Source organism: Protomyctophum parallelum (assembly GCF_964188405.1).
Source record: "Protomyctophum parallelum genome assembly, chromosome: 3".
Lineage (NCBI taxonomy): Eukaryota > Metazoa > Chordata > Actinopteri > Myctophiformes > Myctophidae > Protomyctophum > Protomyctophum parallelum.
The window spans coordinates 30,851,346-30,878,822 of NC_139698.1; the positions used below are offsets into that span (position 1 = coordinate 30,851,346).

At 42.0% G+C, this 27,477-nt stretch overlaps 1 protein-coding gene across 1 annotated transcript in view; it reads left to right on the top strand.

Moving 5' to 3' along the window:
* Positions 1-5,229: 5,229 nt before the first annotated feature.
* Positions 5,230-27,477, top strand: part of zfpm2a (zinc finger protein, FOG family member 2a) — a 150,586-nt gene continuing 128,338 nt past the window's right edge. The window contains exon 1 of the mRNA XM_083760969.1: positions 5,230-5,351. Coding sequence (XP_083617095.1) covers positions 5,312-5,351 — 40 coding nt within the window. The 5' untranslated portion in view covers positions 5,230-5,311. The remainder of the gene's footprint in view (positions 5,352-27,477) is intronic.

Genomic DNA, 27,477 nt, shown 5'->3' on the forward strand with positions numbered 1-27,477 from the left:
AAAATATGGCATCGACCGGGTTAACGGTGGCCGAGATTAGCTGTTCACGGACACACGGACACACGGACACACGGACGGACACACGGACACACGGACGGACGGAGTGCAAAACATACTCTCCCCACATGCCTTCGGCCTGGTGGAGACAATTATTATGATTTCCTTTGGAGCACTGTATGGTTCCCCCCCACATCTGACACAAGCTGAGCATTAATTCTCGTATGATGAATAGCAAAAATAACTGACCTACAAGTTCACAATGCATTGCATTGCGACGCGTTGTGAGCTTATGGTCAGGTATTTTTACTACCGGTATTTATTTTTATGTAGAAAACAATTTGAATGTTTTTGACTATCTTTGACAATTACTTACTACATGAGCAAAATATGGATGCCAGGCTGAAACAAGTTGTACCACTCCTCAGTAATAATAATAATTAAGCCTACTTTCTCCCGTGGGGGGAATTCAGTTTTCAGCTTCACCCAGCTGATCGCTGCACCACAGAGGGGAGAAGTTAAGTGTCTTGCTCAGGGACATTTTGACACATTGCTGTCCTGGCCTGGAATTATACCTGCATGTGACAATCACATGCAGCCTCTGGCTCATTCATGGCCAATATGACCAACTATGACCATTCAACTGACCACCCCAAAGTGAAATGGACCAGAGTAACAACTGTACTTGGCCTGCTCTTGGTTCCCTCTACACAAAGGGGCTATTTTGAAAAACATTTTAAAATAGTGAAAATAACCGATGTACATCGTCACGTTGTGAACTTGTAGATCTTTCAAGTGATTCTCTGCTTTGGAGGGTCACATGGTGACCTGCGGGTCTGTGGAGTGCACACAAGACACGTCCATTTATAGGGTCATTCAAGGACATGTTCTGCGCTAAAGATTGCGGGTAGCATCTGAGAAATTGCATAAACACAATATGAACACAATATGCACAAATATGAACTATTTTTTATCTCACATTTAGTCCAAACTCCAAAGTCCTCTAGCAATGACGTTTTTTGGTAACCACTGTTTCCAGAAGGACAGGCATCGTTGGCCTTGAGTGTCACCCCAGCTGTCTACTTGCGCACGCATGCACACACGCACGCACACACACACACACGCACATTGGTAATACTATACTTGCGAGGACAATGACATTTTAGGATAAAAATTATAAGAATCCCATTTTTAAAACAAAAGATGTTAAAGAGTTATTCAAGTTGTTGCGAGTTGGGAGCTTGTAGATCTGCTATTTTCAGTGTGTGATACCCGTGTGCAAATAAACAATCGGTAATTCAGGCAGAACTCCAAAAACCTCTATACCTGACTTCTAAATGCCTATAATCCTAACCCCAACCTGAGATTTTTCCTAATTGTAAATTTGTAAAACCATAAAACAATTATTTTCTCTGGGGACCAGGAGGATTGTCCTCACAGTGACTATTTCCAACCCTGTCTCACCCAATTTCTACTATCTTCTACACTTCTACACTCACAAATATAGTAATATGCACGCACACATCGCACGCACGCGCGCACGCACGCCACGCACGCACGCACGCACGCACGCACGCACGCACGCACGCACGCACACACACACACACACACACACACACACACACACACACACACACACACACACACACACACGCACGCACGCACACTGCTCTTCTTTGGGAGTGGAGCCAAGCCCCAGCAGCCAGAGAGTGAGAGACTCATGGTGCTGATGCTGCTCTTCAAGAATAGAGTTAGAGTTGTTGTGATTACTACAGCCACTGGACATCTGTGACACTTTACACGTATCAACCTAGGTATGGGTCATCCAGGACAGGTGGCTCATATTTTTCTGACTATCGTCCAAAAGCTGAGGAAATGGAGAACTCTACTTCTCTGCCATAGCATACATGACTAGAAAAGTCGCAATCTTTGAAAAATTGCTAATTGTGGTTGCCGCAGTCTCTTACATAGGCCCCTCCCACTTGACTCTCTTGAAAAGTAATTTGAAATTTTCTATAACGCTTGAATAGTTTAGTCTTCTATAAACGATTGTAAAACATACATTGGTTACATAACCAACAACAGCCAATTAGCTACTACAAACGTTATGCAAAGCTCGGCCAATCACAGCGGAAGTTAGGTAGGTTACTCCAGAAAAATAATAATAAAGTGTGACAATAACTATAGTCTAACCACACTAAATATTACAGTACAGTTCTGTGTTCAGTGTAGCCTACATGATGATTGATTCTGTATCACTACAATATATAAATAAAGAAGATTGTTTCCCCAATTAACATACAGTTAAATACATGCAGTATATAACACATACAGTATGAAACAGTGAAAAACATCCAACTAATTTTACTATACATACACATACTGTATATACAGTACATGTGTCCAATATGTATAGTAAAATGCATTCTATAGGCCCAGTCGGCTGGCATAGCTGTCTGGTCACCTTGGCTGATAATCCAGTCTGGCAGTGTGCCGCGGGTTCGACTCCTGATCCCGACAGCCTTTACTGCGTGTCACCCCACATCTCTCTACTCATTTCCTGTCAGCCTACTTCCCTCTATCAATAAAAAAAAAAAAGCAAAAGCAAAAAAATATATATATATCTAAAAAAAACAATAATAAGTTGAGAAATGTAAGGGGAATGACAGAGTATGGTGCCTTCCTGTTAAAACAAATCATTAAAATAGGCTTAAATTGCCTTAATTAACAGTTGCATTTAGGTGTAAAACCAAGACAATCCTATGCAACCGCATACCCCTCCTCCTTGTTAAATATTAACAAATCAGCCACTGCTTATGACAGTTCTGTCACTGAAGTAATTACGAGGCTAGTACAAAAGGGTTGCCACCCATTTAGCGTCTAGACACTAGACTCAAGTGCCATCAAAATGTTTCTCAAGTTGTAAACCCATGTGAATGAGCTGTACAGGTAATAGACATGTTGACATGTATTTACCCAGATCACTTCTCTCAGGCATAACAATGAGCCATAGAAACACACAATGTTTTCAAACCTATTTCCTTTAAGAATGCACATTTATGAGCCAGCAGCAGATGCCTCATTTCTCTTACCCCTGCCAGTGAGTGGCGTTCCCCAAATGTGACTTGGCAGCTCATAATCAAATGATTTAGCATCACATTGAATCAACCTTTCCCCCTGTAATCAGATTATGTGAGTGCACTGTGCAGCATCTCCATAGCATACACCGTACAGTATACCTTAACCTATTAATATGACCAACCTTGTGTCAGTGATTTCCCCTGCGATGGAAACAGTATCATGTTAATTATCACAACCATCTGGTCCAACCGGTGGAGGGAAGAAAAAAAAGTCTTTCTCTTCCTCGCACAGATTTGTACCTGTCAATCAAAGAGTGCTTCAAACAAGCCACTGGGGCTCGGGAACAGCAGAGAAGAACCATACTCCAGTCTCAGGGGATTTAGGAGTGGCGTTAAATTAATCTTCAGTTAGCAATTTGACTCTCCAGTTTGTTGCTCAAACCACAAATCATTATTGATTTCGGTGCTGGGTTCCTAATATGGCCGGTAAATGCTATTTATGGTTGTTTTAGAAAGCAATTTTAGAGAATGTCTGTTGTTTTTTTTATTGATCACCTACAGTAGGTTAATGTTTACAATCTACAGTTACAATGTAATTGTAACTATAGGATAGACATTTTTATTGTATGTATCCAGTACAACAGAGAAGAAAGAACCTCAATAATATACACAGATTATTATCACTATATTTTATTTGTTTACCAGGTCTTTGCTTTGTTTTTATTTGTTATCATAGTGCTATTGCTAATTGTATGACAAATGTAATACTGAGGTCAGGGATATTGAAATAATGCAATGTTTTATGGCTGTGTTGCTCTCCTATGACCCACTGGTTCTGAAACTTTGGACCCCCATTTGAAAAGAGTTTGTGCCATATTATTTCAGAATCTTTCAGAAATAGCAGATCTACAATCTCACAACACATCGCAATGTCACCTGTTATGAGCTTGTAGATCAGCTTTTTTTAAAGGCCGAGATATGAAGCCTTAAGTTGGACCACACTTTGTGTGGTCCACCACTGTCCTGTGTTTGGATTTGGACCGTGTGACCAGAGAGGAAATAAGTTTAGTCCCCCAGAGGATGGGAAGTGAAGGAGGAGGAGACAGGCTCATGCAGAAGACAGCTGCGTTCCTCAAGGTGAACCAGCGCTGACCCGTGTGCTCCATAAATTATTCTGTACCCTCGGTCTTCATTCCAAAACTTGGGGAATTGGGTTACAAGATAATTTCACAGGCCACTTGCTTGTCTTACTTGGCAGTACAACTGGCTAATTGAACAAGGTGATTTCCCAGTTTGGGTGATTATTCAAAAACATGGGGCAGTCAAAAACAATCTGGGATATTATTTTCTCTCTTCTCCTTTTTTGATACATTTTCTTTGCTTTCCTAGAAAGTGTGGCTTCAAATTAGCCTACATGTGATGACGACCAACAATTTAAATAAATGTAGCATAGCTATTTGTTAAATATATCAGATATCTATTTTTAATGTTTTTATGTTGTGTTTAATGGTTAATAAAAAACTAATAGACTACAATTATGTATCCTATAGTATAGCCTATGAATATAAAAAAAAATTGCATACTTCTTTTGGCTAGTGCCAAAAGCCAAAAGGTCAAGTCATTTTAGGTCATTAACATCTCACTCCAGACCAGTGTGCCGGCTGAGCCCCTTTGGGCAACACAGCTGTAACTACTTTTGCATTACTGGTCCAATTGTGATGACATCACGTTGACCACCGGCTGTCAGTCACTTAAGAATAATGCTATTATTAATGAAGGAGAAGAAATAAAGTAGTATAGCAAGTGAAGTTCAGAAGATGGGGCTACGGTACCCGGGGAGGCACAAACCTTATCTTCAAACAAAAGCGCGAAACGCTTTCACCTCCCCAGTCAGTCCGTGCGGATCGCAGCGAAGTGCAGCCTCATCTCGGAGACACTACTGAAGAGAGAGCGAGTGAGCGAGAGGCAGGGAGGGTGTGTGTATGTGTGTGTGTGTGTGTGTGTGCGCGCGCGTGTGAGAGAGAGTGTGGGGGAGAGTGAGAGAGTGCCAGCCAGAGACGAGAAAGATAAAGAAAGAGACGGAGCGATATAGACTGTGTGTAAAAGAGTGTTGAGAATTCGCGCCCCTTTCTTTCTCGATTTCCATCACAAACGTATACCGGCGCTTGGATGAACCAAAAGCTATCGATCTGTCAGTGCTACACCTGGATACACTGACCAGCCACAAAGCAGGCATGTCCCGAAGGAAGCAGAGCAACCCCAGGCAAATCAAACGTAAGTTTGCACTGTCTCACTATTGCCGCTGTTGCTTGCTGTATATACCAGACAAAGCTTTGTTTGAGTTAGAATTAAGGTTGCTGTGATATTATTGACGATGGTAAAGAGCGTTGAAATGTTGCCAGTGAAAAGTGTTGCCTGTCATGCATGTGCATGTAGCCGTCTCGCTATTCTAGCGCCTGAACTGAACTGAAGTGGATACTGTAACGTTTACAATGCAGACCAAGGCAACACGGGTGTGTGAAGATGCTGTGGCAAAAGTTTTATTGGCTTTGAACTTATGGGAAAAGAAATTCATATATTTCATTGTATTTATTTAATTGTAGTGAATTGTGTAAGTAAGTTTCATATATTTTTGCTAGAATGAGTTATTGTTCTGCTTGACTGAAATGTCCGAGCTATTTTTGTTTACACACGGCAGCAGAAGTGATGAATTATAATATGCTTGTTAATAACTATTGATATTGCTTTAGTATAATAGACTAAATTTAAATGCAGTAGATGTACACACATAGCACACGTATAATTATGATGCAAACTCTTCACACACTTCCATGGAGTCTCTCTCTCTCCCTCCCTCCCACTCTCTCGCTCTCTCTCTCTCTCTCTCTCTCTCTCACACACACACACACACACACACACACACACACACACACACACACACACACACACACACACACACACACACACACACACACACACACACACACACACACACACAATGTAGTTTTCTTCAAATAAATTAATTACTATATTCATCAAAAACATATTTATTGTATTGCATTTCTATAAAAATGACCTACTAGGCTACTTTAATTTGAAACACCATCACTCTGGGGAAATTTGCACTTAACCTAGCTGTCAACAAATCATCTTTGTTGGACAGACACTTTTGCTTAATAAACAGTTTTGAGAGAAAGGCCATGAATTACATTTAATTCATGAAAAGACCTATTGAGCCTGAAATCCAGTGACTTGATATTTTTAACACTTGAGAAATATGATCTACCCCATTTTGAAAGTTTATGTTATTGATTAGTATAGTATTTCATAACTTATTTTTTTTTTAAGATTGATAGGTTTGTGTGGATACAACAAATATTACTTAATTTGTTTTAATACTGTAACCGTATTATAGTGACACCTTTATAATCAGTTATGAACAAGTTTTTGCCTTGGGTTTCTATGGGAGAAAATATCATTCTCCTTATGGTCTCACGAGTCATGACTTTCATATACAACGAGAAATGACTACAGTACACTATGTGCTTTGAGCTATGTGTAATTCCAAACTATGGCAGCGTTTTTCACTGTTTGTGTACGTATAGTTATGTACGTGAGTGAGTGTGTGTGTGTGTGTGTGTGTGTGTGTGTGTGTGTGTGTGTGTGTGTGTTTGTGTGTGTGACTGTGTGTGTGTGCGTGCGTGCGTGTGTGTGTGTGTGTGTGTGTGAGTGTGTGAGAGAGAGTGAGAAAGCGATAGTGTGTGTGTGTGCGTGTGTGCGTGCGTGTATTTGCATGTCATCCAAGGATTCATGTGTTCACGTGCACATTTTGTTCATGACACTTTTGACAGCAGTGGAACAAGACAGCGTTATAGGAAGCATGTGTGTCATTCATGTTTTTATTTTCAGACAGTCGACTAAGAATCTATTTATACCTCACAATGGAATTTAACACCTTTAATAACAATCTTTCTGTTGACTTCAAAATATTCTTGTGGCTGAAGTAAATTGCTGTCTTTCAATTTTTTCATTCAATACAGTGAAAGAAATGCCTGAACATCAGCTGCGTTCAGTCTGGGTTGAACATTTCATTTAACCCATTTTAGCGTTATTGGGAAGCTTGTTATTTATTTTGAATAAGGAGGATTCTGTTTTAGTTTATCTCACAGTTGTTCATCTCTATAGAATAGTGAGAAACTGAGAACTTATACTTAAATACAAGGAATTATGTTATGTATGTTTTTAATTCATTTTAAGACAGCTTGTTTACTCTGGAGTTAGTGGAGGGAAATTACAATAATGTTTACTTACTATATCAAGCAGCCTAATTAATACTTATGTGCGTGCTGATAGCAAACAAGGAGCAATCATTCCCAATAAACAACAGAATAAAAAATACACAGACACAACATTGAATGACGCGATGGGCCCACTCATCTGTGAACCAATCCCATAGCATCTAAATGTTGTTGTCAAGCAAAAGAACTAAAGTGCACGCTTGTTGTATGAATTAGTATGTGTAAGATGTTGTTAATATGGAGCATGTGTGCAGCAGTGGAATCGAGCCTATAGTTAGAAACGGAAAGGTCATAAGGAGCCTAGATACTCTCTCCCCTTTCCCCAGGAACTATATGGGAAAAAAGGCCAGGGAGGCAATGCACAGAAAGTCAGCACAGACAGTCATTCTAAAGGACAAAAAGGTTGTTGGGCGCAGTTTTCCCCCCTCCTGCATACATTGGCCCGTTATCTAAAATTGTGATTTATGCAGTATTTTAATATTTTGCTTATTCTTTCCCCTTGGGTGCTCTCTGAGCGTTGATAAAAAGGCGATGCTGAAAGAGCACCATTAATTTGGTCCGATGACTGGGGAGATAAGGCCAGATAATGGGAAAGATAAGCAGGGAAGATATACCATCAGAAACCCGATTATTACCATTAAAATTCCAGCCCAGCAATCTGCAGCTGGCTGATAATTCCTTCTCCGTTTCCACCACTTTGGATGATAAGGCAAAAAATAGTCACTCAGTGCTCCTTGATTAGGCTGCCTGGATATCCTGATAATACAGTGATAAATTATGTATTTTCCACCCTTGTTTTTTTTTTCGTCTCTGAAACGTTACATCTGATTTTTTTGCTCTTTCTATATTTCTGTCCCCTTTTTGTATCCCCCTTCTCCCCTCCTGGCTTTTCCCAGAAAGCGGAGAGAAAAAAACCCATACACTTTTATTGTAATAAGAGTTTGATAGAAAGAGGTGATAGCGGTGGAGGTGTTTTGTGTGGGAGCACATATCAATGTTATCAGCTCATCTCCCAGGGCCAGCTGCTAGCTGCTGTTGTTTTTAGCCTTATCACCTTGTGCCAATATGCCAATAAATTGCCCAGATTGTTAGCCGTTCCAAGGCAGGTCAGTAGAATTTGACAGGAATGATGAAAATATCGCTGATGCTCTGCGGATTGCGATTAGCTGCTGTAATATGATGTGTGAATTCCTCCAAGCTCCCTCTATCCCTCCCCACCCCCTCCCTCACTCCTTCCGTCCCTCCCTCCCCTCATCACCTCTCTCTGGCTACCATTGGTGTCCATGTACCCCTATTCGTACTGAGAGAACATTTTGATCCTTAATAGGAAGAAAAGATATGAACAGGCTCAATTGAAACTAGCCCTCTCAGAGTAATTTTTCTGTAAAATTGCCCCCCAAAGTTTCATGGCATAAAGGGGAATCTGGATGATGTAGGGAGCATGCCGCCACCGATGTTTATGGGAATTGGGAACGTGTTGGAGCCTCGCTCAGAGGCCATGTACGGACATCTAATGTCAAATGTACTTATTAAACTGACTTAGTGCTCTCTCTCCTTAACTGTTGTCTTCACCGTATGGACCATCTGGGAATCCATGTTGTTTTTCTTTGGCTCTTTTACCCGACATTGTCCAACTAGACTAGACTGTGCCTCTGATAACTCTCTTGAATGCAGGGCTAGTGCAGCCAGTGATGCTGCACTAGATCTTTTTTACAGTAAGTTTGTGCAGTACGTTACCCGAGTGGGGAGAATATAAACTATGTTGCATGCCACAGTGTCATGTTGTCAAATTGCCTCATCTTTTCACGTGATAGCGATTGTACACCTGTAATGCTGGTCCAAAGCAATATAAAGTAATTCTCCTTTTATATATATATTTTTCAAACTACAGTATAGGCTAATGTCGGATGGATAAAGTTACTCACTGGTTTATCATATAGAGTGTGGAATGTTTTTAGGAACTGGGGGCTGGGCAATATATCGATATTAAATCAATATTGTGATATGAGACTAGATTTTGTATTATCTTAATATTGTGATATAGCCAAAGTGTTTTCCTGGTCTTAATTACTCATAGTTTTAACCTTTAATAATTTTTTAAGGAATTGTGAAAATAGTCAAGCTCACAGTCCGTTGCATCGCTATTTTGTTACTTTTGGAAAAGTTGAAAGACATTTTATATTATCGTCACAATAACATTAAGAATATCAAAGTATTTGGTAAAAAGAAATACCTGCACCTTCTAGGGCTTGTTTAGTTGTAATCATAGGGGAATTAGTTCCATTGTCACTGCACGTTAAAGTTACTTGAAAGTTATTTTATGTATGGCCTTTGCTTATAATAAGGTGCATGTTTGCATAACAGTTCAATTTGAAGTTTCTTCTGTAGACATGTGTTTTGTGTGTGTGTGTGTGTGCGTGTGTGTGTGTGTGTGTGTGTGTGTGTGTATGTGTGTGTGTGTGTTCTGATCTTGTAGATCTGCTATTTTAACGAATCTTGAAACAAATGTGAAGAATGTGTAATATGTTTTGAAACATTTCAACAACAAAAAAACAACAAAACATTTGGAGATAGGGTCTTTGGCCAATTTGGGAGTCCTTGACATGAAAAAGTTTGAAATTATGTTTTTGTATCATTCATATATCTGTGTGTGTGTGTGTGTGTGTGTGTGTGTGTGTGTGTGTGTGTGTGTGTGTGTGTGTGTGTGTGTGTGCGTGTGCGTGTGTGTGTGCGCGTGCGTGTGTGTGCATGTGTGTGCGAGCGTGTGCTTAAAATCATTTCTTTCTCCTCTATGCTGTACAGTTAATCTCTCCAACTCCTTAGCATAAGGCCACTTTATGTAACGTCAGCATACTGTTTATCATATCAGGTGACGTTTCTATCTTTGAGGGGCATTTATCAGAGGCAGCTTACAGTGGTGTGGGATAAGGCGAGTGTTTACTGAATTGACTGCCAACATTCTGTGTGTGACCGTGTGTGTGTGTGTGTGTGTGTGTGTGTGCGTGCTCACATGCGTGTGTGTGTGTGTGTGTGAGTGTTTGTTTGTTGCGACCACAGGTCGCATTTACTATGAAAACGTGCATTTCCCTTTGGTCCGTCACGCCCCCGTTAGTCCGTCACCCCCTATATATGATGACCATATATAGGCCTTGTGACATCACGTGACATCACGTGACATCCGATGCCCTACTGTAATACAATCCCTGTTATGCCCATATATGGAGATCCCATCAACCATATATGGCAATATCAATTTATGACCATATTGTGACACAATGTGACAGTCTCATGATAACCAGTTTGGTTGCCGGAACACGAGTCACACTTGAACCAAGTTGGTACAACACATGGATCTCAATATGTGTGGAGCTGACTATCAACTCTCCATATATGAAGATCACAACATTGACCTCATCAAACCCTGGATAGACATACAAGATCTGCATATATGGTGCCGGCCAGCAACTCTACATTTGACCTCACTGACACCAGATTAATAGTTTAACTCCTGCTTCTCAACTGTGCCGTATTAAGAAGCTCTGTTCTTTCAGCGCTTCCTGCCCTCAGGCGTCTTTTTTTTGTGGGTGTTTGTATTTAAATGTACAGTATGTGTGCATGGGCCTACTGTAAAATACTGAGTGTTCATCTAACTCTGAATGTACAAATTGAAACAAATGAACCCTCTAACTGGATAAATTAACACTTCTGTGTGTGTGTGTGTGTGTGTGTGTGTGTGTGTGTGTGTGTGTGTGTGTGTGTGTGTGTGTGTGTGTGTGTGTGCGTGTGCGTGTGCGCGTGTGCGTGTGCGTGTGTGTGTGTGTGTGTGTGTGTGTGTGTGTGTGTGTGCACGTGCGTGCGTGCGTGCGTGTGTGTGTGTGTGTGTGTGTGCGCGCAAGCAACACTGTCTAATCATCATAAGTCATGTGTGCCTGTGTGTACATGCATGCCATAACGTGCATGGATCTATACAGTTTGGAACAGTGTGAGACCACTCAGCACTCACATCTATCAGAGTGGGTAAGTTGGTAGCTGGTGAACATCTGGTTCTGTGCTGGGAGGAGGCAGTGATGAAACAGTCAACAACATCTACACATCTCCATCACTTGTACGCCGGCATTCTGACATGCAGTATTCTGCGGTGTAAAATCAAAAGATGTTTTGTTTTTTCATCGTCAATGCCAGGAAGAAACCTTGTATCTACCTTTTATAAAAGTGAAAGTAGCGGGATTTAGGCTAAAGTACCGCTCAAAGAAATGACATTGACACAAATCTGTTTACATTCTCTGCGAATGAAACTAGTGTTGCAATTGGTCGAAAAATATCGTATCCGGGGGAAATACATCTGACGGATGTTCCCGCCCGACACTTCCGCCATTACACTCTCTGCCTTAGGTTGTGACCAGGCTTTTCTCTTCGCATATGAGTAAGGCTGGGTGCGAGGCTAATGAAAAAGCTTGTGACTTTACTTATAACAACATTGGAATTTGGAACACTATTTTGTGAAAAGTAACAGGTTTTGTACATACTGTACAAGGTGTAAATATAATGGTCTGTCTTTCACGGGATGACAATCATTCCATGTCTCCTGAGTTCCTTTGAAAGATCTTCTGTTAGGAAGAATGGCTGTTGAATGCCAACTTTCCCTCAAACATCTGTTCCCTGCCATCAACAGCTTGTGTTGTGTTAGTCTTAGTGTTGCTGAATCCTTCGCAATTGTCTCCTTACTTCTCACACATTCCTGCAGAAGCGATGAATGTCAATCTTCCTGCAATCTTTCTTCTAGTTTATTTCAATTAAGTGTTTTTACAGCAGTGTTTTTTCAAACTTTTTTTCATGTCAAGGACCCTCAAATCAATGTGGCCACGGAGCTGTTAATTAGTTTTTCCTTTCTTAAATTTTTCCTGGATTTAATAATAACACATTTAGCTGGTGACCGCCTAGAACCCCGGCCCTCAAGGACCCCACTTTTAGAACCACTGTTTTACAGGATGGCTGTTTAGGAAGCTAGTGTGTGCATGCGTGCGTGCGTGCGTGCCTGTCTGTCTGTCTGTCTGTCTGTCTGTCTGTCTGTCTGTACTGAACTAAACTGGTGAACCGCTGGACCGATCACTGACACATTTCTTATGCACATTGACAGTAGGCCATCTAGTAGAAAAAATTCTTCGTAATTTTTTGTTTTTATTTACATTTTTTGTATTTAACTTAAATTTTATACAGATAGTCAATGGAGCGTGCAGCGGGACTGATACTGCCCAAATGTGGAGTCATACGTCATAGATATGCGCCATAGATGACTGGCGATCTCGAGATCCACATGATTTCGACTATTCAATTATTATTTTGGCATGGAGCAATTTCTTTCAACTATACTTAGAGATTGGAACTTAATTGTTACTTTAGCATAATGCTATTTGGTACACAGTAAAATCCTCAGTGTTGGGAGTGTACAATCTCAGAGGTTAAATTATGCTCAAGATCTTATAGTGCTGCGCTGTTGTTGAAAATACGGTCTGTCTATCTATCTGTCTGTCTGTGTCTGTGTTGCATGTGTGATTAGCTGGACTTGGCAATGGACGAAGGGACTGACTAAAACGGTGTCTCGCCCTGCCCTCTGTCCTGGACGTAGGCAGGGCTAGCTGGTTTCCAAAGGTGGAGGTCACTTCCTCACACAGCTTCCTCTTTATCTTCCTATTTCCTGAATTCCACTGCCATTATTCCACTAACTGTGCCTTTGCCAGAAGATCAACACTCTCGTATGTGACTTGTTGTGTGCGTTCATGCGCACTCATTGTCCCACATTTTGATCAAGATCAGTGTTCGTTCCAGAATTGTCACACATTGATAAATGTTTCCTAAATCCTATCTAATGTATATTTAAGGTGTCAGCGATGCTCCTCTTTGTCATTTTGTTCTATTTGTTGATGTAGTATTGCAACCCCCTAACAATGTGTCCCTCCATTTATTTAGATTTGATATCACTGATGCCCATTGAGCCCCCGGGTAACAATTGACTTTCAGGCCGCTTTAAGTTAATAGCCTTGTCTCCTGCTTGTAAGGATCAATATTGGTATTAATTAATCACCATTATCAAGAGTAGGATCTAGTTCCATTTGTTGTTACATCAGCAAAATATCAATAGAGAAAGTGGACTCCCCGATCGTCATGGCAACTTCATCTGTTAGGTCAAAGAGAGTTTATCTTATCTTGCTGCTGAGAGTGGCAAACTGCTTAGGAATCTAGTTTAGACTCAAAGATCATCGATTTAAGCTTCTTTTATTCCCCACCCCCACCTTGTTGTTTCAGGAGCGAGATAGAGAGAGGAGAGAGAGAGAGAGAGAGAGAGAGAGAGAGAGAAGGGGGGGGGGGAGAAAAAGAAAGGGAGCATTCTAATCACAACAGAGATGTAAGATTTAAATATTGATGTCCAAAGGCCATTAACGAAAAGAGAGGCCTCTGGTCTAGCTGTTGTTCAAGTACGTCCTTTTAAGACCCAGACAAAGCTTTGATTATCAGAGGTGTCACCGTGGAGTACGTCTGTATAGCTGACAGTGTGGGACTGCAGCGGAGATCAGCTTCCTGCAGCCACGGCCACAGAATGTGCACAGATCACGCTCCACATCCTGACATCCCGGGCCTATATCCTGGCACAGGGGGGATGCAAAACATTGTGCTGCTAGCCCACAAAATATCAGCCTTTTAGTTTTGCACAATAAAACAATGGAGAATCTGATTTTGGACACGTACCACGTACCACGCTATTTTAGACACATACCACACACAGCATGTCAGCGATCTTAACCACTTTCAACCTGGCTGGCACCCCGATTTTGGGAATCTTCAAAACAATTGCCAAATATGTTAGAATTTTCAGCATGTTGCATCATAATACGAGCTTATAGATCGGCTATTTTCACTATTCGTCGTATCGAATATCGTCGTATCGTATAGGGCTTAAGTGGTCAAATCATCAATATTTGCAGTTTAGCAATGCACGTGCATTTCAAATAGGTGTTTTCCCTACTCTTACTTTTACCTACACATAACCATCCTGATTATGAAGTTTGAATAATGAGTGGTGATCTTCAGCCATGCACGGTGGAAGTGCCATACTCCCATGGGAGGTTAGCTGTGCTCCAGACAACATGGGGAGCCAGTAGCATTGCCACATGGATGTATACCTCATCGCCTTGTAGAATGATCCGCGGGTTTGGAGCACAGAGCAAGGGGACTGCCTGCATTTTCCCCCCTCCCTCTTCCTCCTTTTGCCTCCGGGACACAATTGCCTCATTTAACATTCTCTATTTGGCCCCTGCCAGGAGGGGAAATAGCCAGGGTGAATAAGAGAGGCCACCACACATCATGAATTCTTCTTTCATTTAACTTGCACAGTCCCTTTTCACCTTGGTGATGCACATGGATCTGCATTGAAGATATTGCTCAATTAAGGGGATTTCTGAGGTTGGCCCACAGGCATTCTGGGTTATTTTGTGTGTCTCTCATCTAGGGGTTTTGATGTATCATGGATACTGGGTTCATTTAATTTGTGTGACGCTTCTTTGACATCTTCATGGAGAATGAGATAAACAGTTGTGTGCCTGGATGGAACAGGATTGAATCTTATTTCACATCACGACAACAACATGCCATCAGTGGAATTTGTGGCAATAGACTTATTCCAAAATCTAAACATTTTTTATTTTATTTGTTTATTTCAATTTGATTAGCTACAGTTTATCAACAAATGTTCATGAGAAATGAAAATGTAATCAAAATTGTGAATTTTGAAGCAATGTTGGCCCTGGGATCGAAGAGATGAGACAATGAAAGAGCTCTGTCACTAACACAAACATAATGACTCACATTTTCAGCAGCCTATCTGAGAATCTACTGTAATACAATCATTATTCAAACCTTGTTGCTTTTTGAGGGGCACTACCCCCTCCTATACACTCATATTTGCCATTGACAATAAAAGGAGAAATTAGGTCATATGTGCCTCAGATATGACGTAAATGTGTGGAAACACAAACATTAAATACCATTGACAATGAAGGGAAAATTTACATCATATGTAGACGAGCAAATCGGCTAACCAATCACATCAATTCAGTTGTTCATGAGATTATGTATGATGATAAGAGCGCCCCTCACTTCACACAGGTGTGATTTTTATTTATTTCACCCACATATTGACACAAAGCATGCTGTTTCCGTTTCAATCATCAACCATCTTTTTCTTTTTATGAAGTACTAATTTCAGTTCAGTTGGCCACACCAGGAAATTATGCCCTAATAGATGTTCATTTGAAATATGTGGTTTTGCAGGAATTACTGAGGATGTTTGCAGGGCAGGGGGTTTGGGGGCTGTGGGGTGAGATGGGCTGTGGGGCGTGGCAGAACTTTGCATTAGGAAGGATAAGATGCACCAGGCTACATAGTTATGAGATAGGTGGCAACAGAGGATTAAGTAACAAGCCTTTCAGTTCAATTTGTACATCAGCATTTTCCCCTAGACGAGGCAACACAAGTCACACTCCATCTTAAGGGTCCTGTGGAAAATCACTAATGACAAAGCTTCGCAAATAGATAAACAATTTATGTCAAATATGCTGAAAATATAAAACAAACTTCCAAACAGGCTAATGCTTTAAGGAGGCTGTGTTTTGATTTGAGCCATCCGCAAAGCCGGTAAAGCTGTTGACAGCGCAGCTTACACATCCTGTGATCAGAGGCCATATCTGCATGCATATGATTAGCAGTGAACACTGTAGCATAAATAGCCATCATGGAATAATATTCCAATTGACACTGGTTGATGTTGATCGATTATATTTAAACTAGATTATGCAAATAAGATTAGAGACTTGTGTGCCTGATGAGTTGACAGTGATGAAGGGAGTGACAGGTTGCAAAGTGCACGTGTCCTGCTTATTATCTCACTCCGGCTTTGTAAAACTTGTCAGTAAACATCCAGAGAGAAATGGAAAATTCTCTTCCCCTGTGTATTCTACAGAATTCTTATCAAGTTGTTAATAAGACCTGTTGCTGTTAAAACCCCTCAATAACCATGCTGTAACACATTGTGAGTTTGTATATATTTTATACATATATTTAAAACAAAACATTTGATAATTTGCCCATAATAACAATGCCAGACATTTATTTTCACCCAAACGGGTATTCCTGAAATCTATGGATAACTGACTAAAATCCCTCATTTTGCGGATTGTTAATGTTTAATGTAGTAAAGATAAAAAGTAGTAAAGTACATATAGTACATCCATGGACCATGGGAGACTTATTTTTGTGTTCTCTTCAATGATGCTAAATAAATGCTGGTCATTTCTGCCTGCTTGTTTTCAGTCACCTTTATGGAGGACGTGCCTGTGGTTTTGAAACAGACATTTTTCCACTTAAACCCGGGCCTATAACGGTACTTTGTTGTACATACCGAATAGTGAATCTATAGCTGATCTACTGTACATGCGAGTTTGCAGATCAGCTATATTTTGCCAAATTCTTGCCTATTTTCACAAAATGTTTACCTATTTTTGCAGACTTTTTGGCCATTACGACATGCCCAGAATAGGGACGTTAGGGTTCATGTGGTTAATCTTTAGAAATGGGATAACAACTGGGTCAGATGATAAGCTGCAGCAAAAGGGGGGGTGGTGGGGGGGGGGGGGGGGTGGTAGGAGGGTTTGCTCCGTTGATAGAAAAATGGAAGAAAATCTGATTGATTGATGTGTGCTGGCTTTGCCACCATCACAAGCCAGGCTGACAGTTAGTTTGGGATCAGTTGATTTCACTCTTCAGATTGGGGTTTGAGGGGAAGCTAGGCAAATATGAAGGACACAAAGGTCAATGGCTTCTCTCCTCCTCTCTGTATCTATCTCTCCCTCGCAATAGCCTGCTTTGACAAACTGTAATATGTTGCCAAGCTTTGTGGCAACAGGACACATGGTCATAGTTTGTACAGTAATATCCTATTGCAGTAATCTCACAAGGAATGATTGAAAATGGTGGAAGGATCTGGTACTAGCGGGGGCCTGTTGACATCATCAGCTGCTGTGCACTGTGAGATGCCTCCTTGCTCGTCTGAACTGGATTCTCCTTTTAGAGTGTCGAGTAAGTTAAACAACAGCTCCGACTTGAATTCAATCTGTTATTGTAAGCAGGATCTGATAATGTGCCACGGCATTATAAGCTTGTGAAGCAAAAAGGCCAATGGGACTTGGTTGGAAATGGAATCTACGATGAGTGTCTCTCTGTGGTTTTGAGAAAAGGCTGAACATGGAACGGTGACAATGGATTACTGGATGCATATGATAAATAAACACTAATCTTACAGCATTACATCTCATTCTCCTTCTCTCTCCCTTAAAGCTCCAAGAAAAACATTCGGTGCAAAATGCCATCTTTAGTTTATATTGATTACTTATCACAAAGTGAGTTAGTGGTTAGTTGGGCCTCTGTTAAGTGTGCCATACGTTGGTGCCACATGGCACCGTATCAAAGTGACTATTTTCCTCCCACCAAAACAAACTATTACTTAGGAGACCAAATAAAGTGTCCTGTTTCCTGGTTAGTCTAGCCTACGCCCTACGGTAGCCTTAGTGATGTCTCTTAAAATCCACTTAAGACACACTGACTGGCTCTTCAGACAGAGGAGTCCATCTCTGATACACTAGTTAATAGACATGTCCATTAGCTTTGTCTGGTCTGCTGCTTTCAAGATCAAGGTTTCACTTCTAATGAAGTGGTTATGCAAATGCGAGTCAAATTCTACTATTGTGAATCTCTTCTTTTAATCAAGTTTCCGTGGAGAGAAATGTACCCTCCATTCACAGCGACTAGCCAAACAATAAGAAGGATAATCCCGAGACAATTCCAATCAAAATGGAACCGGACATCATTTAGGGAAAGAGACAACAACTCTTTGTTTGTTTGAAGTGGTTGATATGACAACCTTCTTGTCAAAGACTCAGGGTGAATAAAAGGGATTTGTAATTACCATAATTATCTCTTATATGTTTTCACCTAATGATGTCCATTGAATGCCTGCAGCTTCATTTAGAGTCTGCTCCAGTGTACTGTAGGTTGGCACATAGACTCATAATACAGCATTATACAGTGCACAAGTAATGAACTTCTTTCATCAAAGATGTTTATCATGCGTCTGGGGGGAAAAGCCAATGTACTTCAGCTTTTTATTACTGTTGGATTATAACAATTGTCATAGTCCCACTTATCTTTCAAATTTTCTCTACATGTGATATCAACCCAATTGGCTTCATGTCCAAACAGGATGACTCTCTAATCTAGACCGCTGTTCGTTTCATGTAAAACATCTCATTCTGTGGCTTAGGCTGGTGGCTGCCTTATCGTTACATAATTCGCGGCCCTCTCCCATTCCGATTTTCTTTGTGGCAATTTATTTAAATTCCCCCATGTTTATAAATTTTTCTGTCCCCTTTCATTCAAAATGATTGCCTTTCACAAGTTCAAAGGCTCATCGTCAAGACTTTTGGTAACTTTACAGATATGAATTCACAGTGGGAACTATGCCATTCTTTTGGATAGCAGAAGAACAGGGATTATTGCATGTTCCATCTCTGTGTCGAGGCTGAGCTGACAGGTTGGTCCAAAAACCAGGATCAAAACTACTGATCTAGGACTCATAACGGTCCACACACCGCAGCAGGTATAGAGCATGCGAGGCGGTGCACACGTCTGTGCAGTGCACTGTTCTGCTGTACAGTAATGTGGCACTGGTCCTGTGGTTGCTTTGGTCCTCATCCGCCACCTATCAGCATATCAGCAGCGTCTCTGAAGCCCAGTTGTATAATGCACCATTTATGGCTTTGTGGGGGGAGATGGCGGCCGGGCGGAGGAATAGCTCCAGGCCTTCCCCTCAGTGAGTGGATTAACGGCGGCCTGCTTTAGCGCACTCTGCCGCGGTGTGAAATCAGCCCTGCTTCGGTGCTGGCGATGAGGCTTTCACTTGCGCTCTCTCGCACTCTCTCCCTGTCTCTCTTTCTCCATCTCCCTCTCGTCCTCTCTCTCACCCTGTCCATCTCCATCTCTGTCGTTTTCTTTCTGTCCCTATCTCTCTCTCTCTCTCTCTCTCTCTCTCTCTCTCTCTCTCTCTCTCTCTCTCTCTCTCTCTCTCTCTCTCTGTTTCCTCACCTCCACGCAAAGCCTCTCCCAGCCATCTGTGAAATGTGGAAACTCTGTGTCTAAGTTGAGTTCAGATCCCATCCCCTCCGTCGAGCCGGGGCCAGGAAGCAAATGGGCAGGCAGTCGATTTGGTGGAGGGGTGGTGGTGGTGGTGGTGGTGGTGGTGAAGGGGGGGTGGCGGGGATCAGCTCACTGATGTCGTGCCGCTTGTGCAGGAACCCTGCCTGTTCTCCGCGGGCGAGTTGGAGGAGGGTCCAAGCCTGGGCGCACGCCGAGAGATCTCTGGTTCCTGCTTGCAGGTCCAAATCCCCCCTCTGTGTGTGTGTCTGTGTGCAGGCGAGGCGGTGGCACGGCTCCCCTGAGCCCCTGCCCAGTCCTTTGAAGATAAGATGGTGATACAGAGTCCCTTTCGGTGCGATGCTAACCGATGGTCTTTGTGTGACATGCATGCCTCTCCCTCCCTGCTGGAGCCTGCAGCTAAAACACCTATGGTCTTTATTGAAAGGAATTGGCTGTATGGCCTCTGGTAAAATTCGATTAGGAACGGCTGACTAAATCCTAGATTCCTAGATCAGGTGTTTTGGGATGTTGTTGTTTTTTCTCTTTTGTTTTCATCATTTGAACCATGCATGCAACATAGATGTCTTCTTAGGAGTATGTTTAGCATTTATTCAATGCAAAGTACCCAATATCAAAACTAAAACATTTAGCAGAATTGCATACTCATTTTCCATTTGGGTGCATGATATCTGCTTAACTGTTTGACTCATGTTCTCTCCTATCTTCCCTTCTATCTCTTCTGTATTAATATTGTTTTACAGCAGTTTTCTTCATTTTGTTCCGTTCTGTTCCGTTCAGATCTGTGCATAATGTCTTGTGATTGCGGAGCATTATGGCAGTTTGGAAAACCGTGTCTGGGTCCAGCCCGCACATCATCTTTCCACAGACAATGTGAATCTCTGAGTCTCTCTGAGCTCATCAGGGATGGGGCGTTGATTGCTTTTTGATACCCCTCCAACATGGACGGGGTCCCGCATACATCAGTTAATTAGAATGTACGTACTTACAGTGTGTGGTGTGTGTGTGTGTGTGTGTGTGTGTGTGTGTGTGTGTGTGTGTGTGTGTGTGTGTGTGTGTGTGTGTGTGTGTGTGCGTGTGCGTGTGCACGTGCGCGCGTGTGTGATAGCCCTCCTCATCAGATCCTCGGCCCAAGTGCTCTAACCACACGCTAAGGTTTTGTCTGTCAAATTCTGGAAGAGGAGAGCTGCACAGTGCAAGCTGAGGGACTGACAAAAAAACTAAGTCAGGGAAAGAAAGAAAGAATCTTTTTGCTGAGTTTGTTTTACTATATAGGTAAACAATTTCGGTGCAGTTTACACAAGCCAGAGTTACTATAATATGGGAACAATTTGCCACAGAACCACTTAAATAGGGGAAATAGAAATGTGTATGTTTGAAATACCTAGCCTGGGGTCCACCTATGCTTTCTATGGCATAGGCAGCTCCCAGCCGGATCCGCCGGGAGAATCTAGACACAGCTGCGCGACATGAGACTGATTAATTAGAGCGACAGAGAGAGAGAGAGGAGTGTGTGTGTGTACATGTGTGCGTGTGTGCGTCAATTTAACAAAGATGCAGACAATCCGAAATCAGCAGAGAGTGATCGACGTTTGCGCTACTCTATGCCGAATTGAAGTGGACTCGGACCCAGACATTTTTTTTCCTCACTGGAAATAAAAACGTCTGGGTTTCCGAGGCTAGAAATACCAAACAATATACAATGCTACAGTATACAGTACTAAACGTTTACATTAACTTTTTCAGAGAAACTTCCTTCTCTTAGCTGCTTTACTGGAATCCTGAATTATGTTAGGCTGAATCAACGGGGTGAGTAGTTAGCTGATTGACCACTTTAATCCTGGCATTGCAATTTTGGGCATGTTATTAGTATTACTTATAATACTTATTATTATAGGCAAAAGATAATACAAATGATTCAAAGCAGTCCAATCCGATTCGGATCTACAAGCTCACAATGTGTGGACATTTTGTGTGGTTAAGCACCAAAAATGAGTGAGTCGTTTCATTCTGTGCACCTTGATGGCTATTACTGCTGTGTAGAGTATCAGAGAGGGACTTGGGGAGAGTTTGCTGTCACGTAGACATAGTATGCGTGCACATCCCCCCCCATCCCCCCAAACCATGTTAGCCCAGCTAGGATCTGTGGACACTATGCCGTTGTGAGGTTTCTATATATTTCATAAAGGCATCCTATTACACCCCTGTGGCTTGTGCGGAACAGTACACTGTGGTCTGGTGCCCAGGCAGCGGAGAATAAAGTGTGGGACGTGATGCAGGAACAGAAATCTTACTGCTGTTTCCTCAGGTATAATCTTGACTTGGATCTTAATTCCAATAAAGTGTTATTTTTTTTCCCACGGCATAAGCCAGATCCAAGCAGAAGAACACTCCACTCTGTATTTCTGCGGTGATACTTTATTGAATATCATTTCAGATAAGGGCTTTAATCCTTTGGGGAAGTGATGTATATTATTGACCAGCTCAATGATAGCACAAAGAACATGTCTCTAGATCTGCAAGGTGGTGAATAACGATTTGTGTCGTCTGCTTCAATCAAACGGCACAGTGGATTGAAAACGGCACCTTTTCTGGCTGTTTTGAAGGCTTTTAACTTTGGTCAGGTCAAGTTTGAATAATGTACAACGTCACTCTCCTGGGCTGGCAACTGAGGCATGTTGCAGTGGAGCGGCGAGTGAGTGGGTGAACGGCTGCATCGGTCACCTCTGATGAGTCGCTTCTCCCATACAGCACATCCAAAGAACAGAATAAAAGATATAGCCCGCTTCTATGCAGGCTCTTCGATCTGCACCTTCTCTAAATAGAGCGTGGCGGAGAATAGATTCCACGGCTAGGCATGTCACTTAGGTCAGTGTTTAACCCAGAACCTTCCATAACCTGAAATATATCAGAACCAGTAAAGTTCTGTGATGTTTTTAGTTTTTTTAAGATATTCTTTTGGCTTTTTCTGCCTTATTGATAGGTTGAAAAGTAGACTGACAGGAAATGGGCAGAGAGATGGGGGGCAGACACGCGGCAAAGGCCGTCGGGATCGGGCGTCGAACCCGCGGCACACCGTCAGGCTGGCTCAGCAGCCTAGGTGCCCAGACGGTTGAGCCAACCGTCCGGGCCGATGTTTTTAGTTTTGTTCATGTTTCCAACCAGAACCAGGGTGGTTCTTAAAAAAAACCGAATGAAATGTTGCATTGGAATTCATGTTGAGTTGTGAGCTTGAAATGACAAGTTCGCCGTTCCCAGGGTTAGTGCTACCTCAGTGAGCAGAGCCCAAATTATAGTGCAGAGAAGAACCCTATTTGAAAGCGAGCCTATAGGATCTGGAAACAAATCCATGGCAAGACATGGTTCACTTGGTTCTTGTAGTTGAAAAAAGAGCCAAAAGTGACTGTTTTCTTCCTCCATCAGTTGGATGCAGCACCTTTCTGCTCCCAAACGGTTCATCTCATCAGGATTTCTTTTATCTTGACTGGCCAGGCCCATGACCCTTGAGCATTGATAACAGTAACCTATAGCACTACAAGGGAACATCACTGGAGCATTGTGAAGCACAAAAACAGAACATGTATGTTAGTTACAGTACCTAACTTGGTTGGGTTTTCTACTTTTCTTTAGTTAGTTGGTGTGTATATGTTGTCTTTGTGTACATGTGCACGCACATGTTTGTATGCTTATCTATAATATCTATTTGTTTTGAATTATTTGTGCAATATCATGCAATAGCAATCATTTGTTTTCATTTTGCATCTTCAATGAAGAAGCACTGTGCTTGTTTTAAAGCCTCGAGTAGAGCTCGCTTTGAAATGCAAGTCAGAAAGTAGACCTTTCACAAAAAGTGTATCATGAATTTAATGCAAATTTATATTTGGCTTTGAAAGAACATAAAGTAATCTGAAATGACCTGCCGAATGTATCGTAGACCTAACATATCTAAGACTGAAAGCACAAGAAAGCCATGGTTCACATGACATGCTCAGAAGAACTGTTGAAATTCATAAGCTAGCAAAGAGTTCCATGTTTACTTTCCTTTGCATAGCAGAAGAGAGAAATGAACGACCCAGGTTCCCTGTTAAGACAACATGAAAGAAATCACTTGAGTTATTTTCTCTTGTGTTGATCTTACTGTAAATGCAACCGCTTCACTGCCCAGGTAGTGTTGTTAGCCGACTGTTTTTTTAAGTTCGAAGTCGACTTTCCACCAATAATCTATTGGGTTTGAAAGTGGGAGCAGTGTGGTGTTTCTATCAGTTCACTGTGCTTGGCTCTTCGGAAGGATTGGCTCAAACTGGCCCTTTGGTCCATTGGTGATTTGTTGAAGTGAGTGAGACTTGTTGAACTTGCATACAAGTCAGGCTTGCTGTCCATTGTCGTCCCCTGGGAATCTGCGGGCGGCCCATGGGACGGCCCTGGGCCATGATGGGCAGAGGAAGTTGGACAGGCAAGAGGATAGGGAGCAGGGTGCCAGACTGGCAGATGCCCTCAGTTCAGACCTGCTGGGGTGTGATTTCACCAAGCCATCCAACTTGGGAGAAGCTCATTTATCCAGAAGACTTTTCTGAAAGAGAGCTCATGAGGCAGACGAGGATGGTAAAGGCGGTAAGAGAGAATGAAGCCTGAATTATACTTTGTCATACGACGGTGTTGTGCACCGCAAATAGCCGATCTACAAGCTCACAGTTCCAGACAGATATAAACAACATAGAAATGCATAGAAAACACTCCCCACTTCATTTTGCCATTATTCTCCCCTGCTTCTCGTACACTTTCTCCCTCCCCGTCTCTCTCCTCCTGTTCCTATCACTTTATAATAAACACAAAGCTCACCAATACCATCCACTGAATTAAGAGCTTGCAGCTCAACAAATTCTCAACACTGGCTTCCCTACTCGTGCAAGCGCATCTTCATGGATTTGAAGCATAGAGTGCTATTTCTAATACCTTTATCCTGTGGGTCTGTATGAAAGAGCGCTCCTTTTCTCTAGTGGAGGTGTGGGTGGGTTGGTGGGTGGTGAGAGGGGAGGCTGGGAGGCTGCTTAGGCCCTAGTCGTTATCAGCACCAGATGCAGGTTGGCTTCAGACTTTCAATGGAAGGTAAAGAGCGAGGGGGGAGAAATTAATGAGAGCCATAAAGCCAGCGGGATAAATAATTAGGCAACCCTATAGCCTAAGATCCATCCCTTCGTTTGTCGCCGATACATTTTCCTTGCAAAGTTTGTCAAAACTGCACTATTTACTGTTTGTGTGTGTGTGTGTGTGTGTGTGTGTGTGTGTGCGTGCGTGCGTGCGTGCGTGCGTGCGTGCGTGCGTGCGTGCGTGCGTGCGACGTGCGTGGCGTGCGTGCATGCATGAGATTTTAAGGGTGTAGGTTCATTTGCTGATTTTGTTATGCCAGTGCTCGCTGCGTTCGCTGTAAACAGTTTTGCTCTGTTTTGCTTTCATCATTTGTCATGAATATCAGTGTGACAGGATTTTTCTGTCCGGCCACCGATAATTGGATAGACCCCTGCTTCCTCCTATAACGTGTGTTAGCGCAGACAGTAAGCCCGGTGACAATTCACTCGTCATATTGTTCTTCATAAATCAGTCGGATGAGAAAATGTCAGATTTGTGTCCATGTTTGTCTGTAGAGTAAGCTGAGGTTTACTGTCTGAGAGACATAACACAGTGCCTGAGCTTATTTACTCTTGGTCAGTTAGTGTCTCTCAGGTGAGGCTGGTGGCATAGAGCCATAAGAGTTCTCAACCTGTGGCCTGGGGCCCACTGGTGGGCTGTGAGGATATTCCAAATTGTCAAATGATTGGCAAAAACACTAGATGCTAATGATAACATTAATGAGAACATAACATTAATATTAGCCTCGATACCCAGGCTTTTATTATGTGCGCAAGCAGAGCACGCAAGTACTGTGGTCGGCTGGTCGAAAAGTGGTACTGTATGTGTGTATGGTATGCACTATGCATGTCCCTAATTGACTGTTGATGGTGACGTAATTAAGAAATGTTTCAATGTTGACTACCGGGGAGGGGAAGGGAGGAAGGGGGCGGGCACTCAGATCGGTGAACCAATAGGATCCATCGCTTTTCCCCGCCCCTTTAGACCAGAAATCACACAGGCTGGGCCAGGCTACATTAATATTATTAGCCAATCATGAAACATGACTTTTCATTGTGATACTGATACATGGGATACATGTATTGGTACTGATACATTGATCCAAGCCCGATCACAATCGATTGTTTAATCATCAAAATAAATATGCTTTGCAAATGCTCGCAGCCCACCCGTCTGACCACTTAACACGACAGCCGATTGGCCCACCCATCTGACCACAACAGTGGATGGGTGGGCACTTTGGAGATTTTCCAGTGGGCCCTGATCCACTGGATTACAGTAGAGCATGCTGTAAAACGTTGTGTCAGATGTATACTTATATCCACGCCGGTGTCACGTGATGTGAGCTTGTATATTGGCTATTTACAGCATGCAAAACCATCATATCGTCACTGTCAGGTGGAAACCTCATATGTCCAAAACTGTTACTTTTTGTTACCTTGGATCCAATGTTGTATTATTTAGCCACAATACTTTCTTAATACTTTTCATTGGTTCATTGTTTAGAAAACACATTACCACTTTCACTTATGCGGCTTTCAACATTTTGTCAATGCCTTCGACGCGCCATGAGCTTGTAGATTGGCAATTTTCATTACTCACTTGTCAAAGTTGAAACATGGAGATACAAGGTTTCTTCCCGACAGCGAGCAGTGATATGACACACTATGCAAACCAGCGTTAGCTGAGCCTCACCTGCCTTCACGTGAATGATGTCATCCCATTGCACTGATTGCTAACACTTTCATCTCCTCCTAAAGGATCAAAGCGGGGCTAATTTCCGCTGCATTAGAGGACACTCGTGGCAGTGTTACCGCTTGCTCATCTGGAGTGTTTACATGTGGTTCAACTCCCCGAGGACTTTGTATTAATGTTGTCACACTATATGGAGCACAGCCACCCGGCATTGTTCTAATACTCCACTGGTTGATTTGAAAAGCGCTGAGGAATCACCGAAAGACTTACATTATCCTCCAGTCTTTGATCGCTATTCATGTGTCTGCGCCAGGTAATCTTCCCTTCTAATCTCTTTCACAGATATAAATAAACAAGTAATGCTATAAATGAGAGAGAGAACACATGAGTGAACATCCAGAGGATTATGGTAATTTGTGGATAAGTAAAGGTGGCTGAAAACACCACTTTTTTAATAAGTTACTCCCTTAAAAAGATCCAGTTTACACTTTCTCAACCAGTGGGGGAAATTAATTGCTGTACATTATTTCCCTCAAATGTATGAGGAAACAATTTTTATGTTCACCAAATCGTATGTCATGAATATAGAGACCTACAGTATATATTAATATATAGGTCACTTTTAAATATGTTTACTTCCATTTCTTTGCCAGTTTATGACCACGAGAAGGTACCACTCCACATAGATGATATTCCCATGGGGATTAGGTACTTGAATATTTGTTTACTTTTTATTAATGAGTGATTTCTCTCTGAAAGCCCAAAACCCAAAGATACCGACCAAATCAACATAAACATATTGCCGGTTTATTTTAGGACTTTTCTTTTTCTAATCTCTTCCAACTTGACATTTGGAAAGTCGGAAATCAATTACGAGTCCTACCCAAATGAAAGGCAAAAAAAAATAGTATCTGACTTTAAAGTCTGCCTCACTCGCCTTTGACACGGCACATTACAAAGGGAAAGGAAAATCACACTGCATACCTGATCCATAAAAAAAGCCTTTGAAATGGATTGCTGGG